The 8149-nt window shown below is 54.5% G+C and overlaps 1 protein-coding gene across 2 annotated transcripts; it reads right to left on the bottom strand.

The window, feature by feature from the left end:
- Positions 1-7932, bottom strand: RBM15 (RNA binding motif protein 15). 2 transcript variants are annotated; one of them, XM_038162386.1, is made up of 2 exons: positions 3784-7932; positions 1-384 (listed from the first exon to the last, which is right to left on the bottom strand). In XM_038162386.1, exon 1 carries the CDS (start codon positions 7605-7607, stop codon positions 4791-4793), a length of 2817 nt encoding a protein of 938 aa, XP_038018314.1. In that variant the 5' UTR covers positions 7608-7932; the 3' UTR covers positions 1-384; positions 3784-4790. The 2 variants fall into 2 exon arrangements, with proteins under 2 accessions (XP_038018314.1, XP_038018315.1); XM_038162387.1 differs by having other exon boundaries at positions 4175-7932.
- Between the last annotated feature and the right edge of the window lie 217 nt (positions 7933-8149).

Here is an 8149-nt window from a genome sequence, read left to right as displayed (position 1 = left end):
TTTTCCTCAAAAGAAACAATTTATTTAGAATGAAACAAAATCAGCTCAACTGTGAGCGCATGTTTGAGTGACAGCTACTTTTAAGCTGTGTGAGCCATAAAAAGGGTATTCCTTTACTTTTCCAGCAATCTTGTGTACACAGCACAAAGCAAAGAGGTCATTTTTTTTTCCACTTAAAACACGGGCATTGGCATCACAATAGCAGATACACAACTTTTTTTTTTTTAAAGCTGCCATTTTAGTAAAATGCACAAATACTAAACAGATAAGCTTTCTTCCACCAGGAGGCCCATGTAAATTCCACATAAGCCACAGCTTCTCTTCCCAAAGGTCCATTAGAGCTTGGTATCCCATGTGGTTGTCTTCTGCAGTCCACCAGATTTGCTTGCAGGAGGAAAAAAAACGTTATTTCAATACAAATGTGTACACCAGATCTGGGTTTTCCCCCTCCCTACATTATACAGATGAACATAAACAGCTACGAGGCCTTTCTGAATATTCTACTTGGACTTCAAAAGCACCAATACCAGCCATGGGCACGAAACCTCGGAATGAAGTTGCCTTCTAGGGATAGATGCAAAACAAGTAGTGCAGGGCTTCTTTTTGGACCAGGATAAAACTAGGCTTACAGTACTGATGATTACTCAACTTGCAGTAATGTTTGCTGGGGCACATCGAAATCATCAACCAGGAGAAAAACCAACCTAATTCTTGCTAATTCGGTTGACTTTGCTCACTGGGTATTTCCTGAAGGCAACTTATCAACAAAACCATGAAATGTAGTGTTACACAGCTCTTTTGCTCTCGTTCTGCTGCGCAGTTCTAACAGCAGACAATGCCAATATTAAAAGGTCAAATCAAAGACACACCCAATCTAATTTAAAATTGTCACTATTCGAGTTGTATCTCCTAGCCATCGTTTTCACACCATCGGAACTGCGGGAAGATGAATATTCAACGAACCATTCTCTGCACCACCCGCTCTGCTTTAAGCCTGATACAAAAATCACCTCATCGTTCAGTCTACCAATCATTGGAATATCTGTCCTTCAGTGCTATGAAGAAATAAACACGGGGACGAGGGGAAAGAACCCCAAAAGCTCTAGAGCCACTTGGCAACCATTTCTTCCCCTCTGGGCACACAGCACTCCCCAGGAGCACTGCCCTCAACACTGTTTTGCTTAGAGCCAGGAACTAGCATTTTCCAAGGCATTTTTCCCTGAGTCCTCAGAGTTTCTGAACTTGTCTTCACAACTTTGATTCACTCCTCCTCCCCATTAACACCTCAGGCCTTTCACCTCAGTTACCATCAACCAGAGGGTTCCCAAACCCACAAGATAAATTAAAATGCGTTCTTCATAAAACTTGGCTCTCCACAGAGGCCAAGAAAGTTGTCACCGAAATATTCCACCTTTAACATCCTTGAAGAAAACAAAAGAGAGAGAGGGCAAGGTTTGTCTGCCTGGCAATAATGCCCTTTTCTCAGCCCTCTCTGGGAGGCTGACAAGGATGTGTTGGTATTTGTGCCCCTAAAACCTCTGGATTGAGGATAACCTCAGTGTTCCCGTGGCAAACAAAGCCACTGGCCAGGGGCCAAGGAAGTTGCGCAAAGTTTCCAATTGAAAGAAATAAACAACAAACTAAAATCTCAAACAAAACCACGAGTCATTTGAGGTTCTTTCCCCAAAGCATAAAGCACAAGGATGAAATGATTCAGGAAAAGCACATCCTTTTTCCAGGCTAATTCAACACACTAATGAAACAGAAGAACATCAGCTGCACGCAAGCTCGGGAGGGAATACTGAGCTCTCGCCAGAGCGACTTAATGCCAGACACAAGGAGAGAGCCAACAACTGCTACATCTGGTTTGCTCTACACACAGTGGTATCACCCACAGGCTTCCAAACCTTCAGCCCTGGCTAAGCCAGCTTCAGTGGACAGTTACTCCAACGGGGAACACCTCAGACCAAGGAGGAAAGCACAGCCCAGCCCGCCCAGCCGGGACGGGAGCACGGGAATTCAGTGCCGGCAAGAAAAACTTTTCAAAGTTTTGCCACAAGAACCCTCAAAGGGTGTTAAAATCCTTGCTTACAAAACAGAGCAGCAACCACAAATAAACCAGATTCAAAGAAGCAGGCGCTCCATTAAATAAAGAACCAGAAAACCTGGAGTCAAACACAGCCTCGCCTGCTCCTCCTCGCCCTCCAGCAGAGCACAATTTCACAGCCAGTGGCAGGTGGAACCACTGTGACTTCCCAAGGAAAAATGGAAGTGCACCTAGCATGCTCTTCCCAAAAGGCTTCCCAAACCAAGCTGGCTTTGACAAGCTATGTTGACCCCAAGTTTTACGGGTTTTTAAGCAGGTGCCTGCTGCGGATCAGTGGAACAAATGCTGCTCTCAGTGTCCAACGCAAACTTTAGTAGCTTTTTCCCCCGGTTTTGGGCAGATTTAAATTCCCAGCTGTTCAAGTCTCTTTCCTAAGAAACTCTTGCAAGTGATTTCTGTCAGATGACAGAAATCTCTCAGAAAACTCCCTCTGAATGCAAGCAGCACTTGCAGCATTGATGACCTGCTGACACACAACAGGCACCTGCTCCAATTAAAACATTCTTTGCAGTAAGTGGTAAACACGCTGTATCTTCTTAAACACAGTGATCTGCATTTCTGGTGTCATTCCCAAAAATTCTCCTTGTTAATAGTAAGCTGAACAGCTGAATTCTGCCATCTCTTACATTCACATTGAAGGACAACCCAGAAATCCTGGATTTTACTCTCAAATTTAAGAGCATTAAATGAGGCTTTCACCTTTTCATTTAGAAAGAAAAGTAGCGATAAAAAACAAAATCTGTGTTTAAGAGATGCTGCCACATTGGAATTCTCAGTTCACCACGATGTTTGGGATGCTGGGTCCACTCATTCTGGGCAAATAAAGGAATCCAAGCCCTCTTAAACCACAGCCCTCTCTGACAAGTGGTGCAACAACAAAAATTCCTATTTTTGTGACAGAAACTCAAGCAAGTTCAGTTACACCCATAAAATACATTCAAGACATTTCCTCCTTCATCTCCTATTTGCATCCTATTCCACACTTTGAATTTGATTTTTGCCATGCAAGTTGTAACAGAAATCAACTCATGCCTGTATCAATTATCCAAGGAATCTATTGGAGCATGGACCGAGCGAGGCAGCGTCGCTTCTCCGTTGCCCAAATCCCTGAAAACATGGCTAAGTGCAAGATTACATTCTGGGTTTAAGTGCAAGATTACAATTTTAGGGCCTGTAAAGACATACAGTGAGATTTACACTTCAGTTTAGAAGCTGCTGCAACATCCTTTGGGTTGTTAAACAGAGTATCATGGAATTAGATCACATCAGGGATTGAGATCCCTTCTCCCCTCCCAAATGCCTGAATTACCAAAGGTGGCTGAGGCAGCTGGAGAAAAGTGCCCAATGATTGGGGAAAAATAAGAAAAGATTAACTATGTTCTTTGGGAAAAAAAACCCAAAAAAACCCCTGCAAACTGTTTCATCCTTGAATCATAAGAAAAAGAGCTCAAACCTCAGCATCTCGGAGTATTTTTAGTATTTCTCCAAGATGCTAAAACCACTTTACTCCAGGTGCCCATGATAAACCTCATGTAATGCCCACTGCACACTGTACCTGAAAAGTCCCTAGCAGACAGCAGTTCCTTGCTATTAACAAAGAGGTAAAATGTTAATGAGAACTTTTATGTAATTAAATTATCACAGAATGAAAAGCATCTCTGGAGAGAAGCACTTACTTGCTCAGTTTGCATTGTGGAACCAGACCCCACTGAACCTGCAACTCTTGGAAAACAAAACAAAACAAAACAAAACAAAAAAAAAAAGGCAGTAAAACCAAAACCCCACAATATAACTCAAGTTCTCCTTAAAGCACCTCCTTGTTTTCTGCACACCAGAGTGAGCACAAGACATTCCTGGTTTGCAACAAAGTCCTCAGCTCTTCACCAAACCTAGTCACTGCTACAAACCCAAAGTGCACATATGGGATACACCGGGAAATCAGGGAAATACACCTGTTAAAAAGCCCAGTTTCAGTGCATGCACCTGGGGGGGCTGGATGAAAAAGGAATCCCTTTCCAAAAAGGAATTCAGTGTTCTGCTGTGTACCCGAGAGCAGCTGCTGCTCACCTGAAAAACGTCGGCCTTGAGCCACGCGACTCAACGGGGAAACCACTGCGGCTCCCGAGGGAAGGGATCCCGTGGGCCAAAGGGCCCCTGGCCTGAGGCCCACACGGAATTTCAAGGACTCAAAAGAGGAGGTGACACCAGTCTGTTATTAAAGTATGGTTTTCCATTTCCACTGAGTGCTTTAAATCTGGTCTGTTCGGTTCGGAGCTCTCTCGAGGATGAGCTCTTGGGACTTACTTTAAAATACATGAAATGAAAAAAGGACATGAATCTAAATTAAGAAGACAGGAGTTTTTCTTTCCCCCCCTCCCCCCCACCCCCAGTTTTTATTATTTTTCTATTTTCTGTAAATCAAAGCAGGCTGAGCCTCCCTGCTGTCCCCATTGATAGGGAATTCTCAAAATATCCTATTCACGCTACTCCTAACCGACCTCTCTGGCTTCTATCTTTATAGAAAAATGTAGTAACAGAAAATCGGCCCGGGAAAGTCACCTACAAACAAAGATCTATTTCAAATAACGACAGGGCTGGCTAAGGCTGTATCCCATAGCACCTGGCACACGCTGGAGGGGCTGCATGGAGGAGTAGGCAGGGTTGGGAACAGAACACGAGGGCCTTAGGACGCCCCACGGACAATGATCATGACCAGATAGTCGTCCTCTGATTTGGCCAGCGCCTTGGCCGTGGAGTCCAGGAACTGCTGGGAGAAGTCGCAGGGCGGGAAGGCGTGCAGGACCCCGCTGTTCTCCTTGTCTTTGTTCCCCCCCACAGGGAGGCTGATCACCCCAGCAGCCTGCTTTTGCTTTAGGTAGGAGACCAGATTCCTGAGCGGCCTCTGCGTGGAGGTGGTGGCGGCCTCGGCGGCTCCGGCTGCGGAGCGGTTGTCTGAGGCGCCGGGCACGGCCAGAAGGATGGCGTATCCGTTGGGACCCGCCACCTTGATGCGCCGGTTGACCTCGTCCAACTTGGGCTGGTCCAGACGGAGACGTTGGGTGATCTTGAGCTGAGCCACTTTCCCCCCAGTCGATCCCTCCACCAGGAGGCTGCTGGCGACTCCGAGGTCTCCCTGGAGCAGGTGCATGTTGGACGGGAAGTTGCTGTTCTTCAGCAGGAGCATGCCCTGCCAAGCCAAGCACAGCTTGGGCGCCGCCCCGGCCTGCGCCGCTCCATCCTGCTGCTGTTTCTGGGGAGGAGGTTTGAGCCGGGAGCCTCCGCCGCCTCCCTCGGCCGCCCGCTCGTCCTTTTTGGCCGGGCTTTTGCACTCCTGGGCGGCAGCGGCGGCGCGGTGCTTGCGCTCCCGCTCTGCGGAATTCTTGCGGTCGCGCTTTTCGTTCTGTCCCCGCTCCAGGCTGCCCCGGCGGGACTCCCTGATGGGGGAAGGTCGCTCAAAGAGCAAGCGAGACGAGCGCTCAGGGTCACTACCGTAACGCTCCCGGCCTCCGAGGAGCTCTGGGCTGCGGTCCGGGGGAGAGGTTGTGGCCAAGCAGTGGCGCTTTCGTGAGGAAGAGGAGCGCTCGCTGTCAGGGGAACGGTCCAAGTGCCGGCCTCCATCCTCCGCCAGCCTCCTTTTCCTAGGCTGATCCCTACTGCTACTGCCCAGCTCCCTCTCCCCTCGGTCCCGCTCCAAGGACCACCCATCCCGGCGGCGCTCCAGGCTTTCCAGCGGGTCATAGGCAGCTGCCCGATTACTCCGGTCCCGCACAGGGGGTGGCGGGGGCACCCAGTCTGTCTCAGGATAAAGGTCTCTGTCACGGTCTCTATAGAGCAACGGTGGTGTCCTGTCCCGGGCCCCCCGCAGAGGGTCAGGGGGTGCTCCCCGGTGAGCCCCAAAAGCAGCCGCCTCCGCCACAAGCTCGTAATGAGCCGGGGGTGGCAAGGGCAGGGGCTGCAGGTAGGGCTGCTGGTACCGATGCTCCGTGTCGGCAAAGTCCACGCGGAGCCGGCGATCCGGCCCCCCCAGGGGGAACCCCCGCATGTGGGTGCAGGCCGCCTGCGCCGCGTCCAGGCTCTCGTACTGGATATAGGCCCAGGAATCCCCTTTGCGGTAATCGATGGTGCGGATGGTGCCAAACCGATCAAACTCCCTGGCCAGGGCGGCCAGGGGCACCCAGGGCCCCAGGCCGCCCACCCAGAGCCGGGTGGTCGGGGTGGCTTTGCCGTACCCGATCTTGATGGGGTTGCGCAGCAGCACCTTCCCTGACATGGCCAACTTGGCCCGGTGCGCCATGTCCAGATTCTCAAACTTAAGGAACCCATAGGTGCTGGTCTGCCCACGCCCCGGCCTCTTGATGTCCACCTCGGTGATGACCCCGAAACGGTCAAACGCTCGCCGCAAGTCCGACTCGCTCACGGTGATGTCCAGGTTGCCCAGGAACAGCGTGCGGTTGGCTCTCTGGTCATCCTCGGGGCTGATCTCCTCCTCAGTGGCCGCTCCGGCACCTCCTCCCCCTCCACGGAATCCCCCGGCCGCCGCCACGCCGGCCACGCGCTCCAGCCCGTAGGCCGGCCTCACCCGCGCCTCGTAGAAGCCGCCGTAGTCCCGCTCCCTCTCCAGCTCCCTCGGCAGCGGCGGCGGCGGCGGGAGCCGGCCCAGGGCGAGCTGCTGCAGCCGGTAGTCCCGGTATCCCAAAGCTCCGCCGCTGCCCGCGGGGGACAGCGCCCGCTGCGCGGCCCCGGCCGGCGGGTGCCGCACGGCGGCCGCCACCGCCCCGACCGCCGCCGCGCCGTAGGGAGACTCCTTGTCCAGCAGCGCCGGGGAGCGGCTGCTGCGCCGGCGGCCGCTGCCTCCGCCGACATAGACGGCCTCGATCTTGAGCGGGCGGTCGTAGAGCACGAGGCGGCCGCGGGCGTGCTTGGCGGCGCGCGCGTCCTCGGGCCGGCGGAAGTTGACGAAGGCCACGCGCTCGTCGGCGGCGCCGGCGCCGGGCGGGAGCCGGCTGATCTTGACGCTCACGTCGCCGAAGCGCTTGAACTCGTGGAAAAGCCCGTCCTCCACCGCCTCGTCGCTCAGCGCCGAGCCCAGCTCGCTGATCTTCAGCGTCTTGTACTCGCCGCCGCCCGGCTCCGACGAGGAGGAGGAGGAGGAGGCGGCGGCCGCTCGCGATTCACCGCCGCGGCTGCTGCTGCTTCGCGACGCCTCCGCGGTTTTACCGCCGTAGCCGTGCCGGCCCCCGCCGCCCGCGGCCGCCGCCGAACCGCTCTCGTACTCGCGGCTGCCGGCGCGGCCGCCCTTGTCCGCGTGGGCGCCGCGCCGGCCGCTCCCGCTGTTGCTCTCGCCGGACGCCGCCGCCGCTTTCCCGCCGTTGGAGCCGCCGCCTCCGCCGGACGAGCCGCTCGGCTTCTTGCTGCCGCGCGAGGAGGAGGAGGAGGACGCCGAGTCCTCGCCGCCCCGGGAGCGCTTGGCCTTGGCGGGCGAGCGCTCCTTGCCCTTCATGGCGGCGGCGGCCGCGCTCCCGCCGGGCCTCCCCGACCGCCCCGCTCACGCACCCGCCGCCATCTTGGGAGCCGCGCCGGCAGCGCGCGCCGCCTCCCCGCGCCCATTGGCTGCCCAGAGCGGCGCCCTCGCCCATTGGCTGTCGCCGCGGGGGTGCTCCGCCCAGCTGCTGGCGCTGCGCGTTCCCATTGGCTCGCTGCGCTGTCGGTCTGCCAGCCAGCCCCGTGCTCCCGCGGAGGGGGCGGGAGCTGCCGCCGTCGCGCGCCTCCCAGCCCCGCTCGCTCATTGGGCAGTTAGAAAGGGCGCGGCGATCTCATTGGACGGTCGTACCTGTCAATCGTGGCTGGTCAACCATGGGAGGATTTTCTCTGCCCATTGAACACTTGCCCGAACTTAGCTCGGCCTTCTGATTGGCTCTCTTACCTGCCAGTTACAATAATGGTTCTGCGGCCCCGCCCCGCCCATTGCCATTGGCTCTCTCGCTTAGATGTGGGTTCCCGTCGTACCTCCCAAAATCTCGCGACTTCTTCTGTCCCCGCCCC

Source organism: Motacilla alba, chromosome 26 (genome assembly GCF_015832195.1).
Source record: "Motacilla alba alba isolate MOTALB_02 chromosome 26, Motacilla_alba_V1.0_pri, whole genome shotgun sequence".
Taxonomy (NCBI): Eukaryota; Metazoa; Chordata; class Aves; order Passeriformes; family Motacillidae; genus Motacilla; species Motacilla alba.
The sequence above is the reverse complement of the archived record's forward strand: the minus strand, read 5'-3'. Positions and strand labels throughout refer to the sequence as shown.

Excerpts from the sequence above, each read along its gene's own strand:
- RBM15 (XM_038162386.1), bottom strand. The coding sequence starts at position 7,607 with ATGAAGGGCAAGGAGCGCTCGCCCGCCAAGGCCAAGCGCTCCCGGGGC.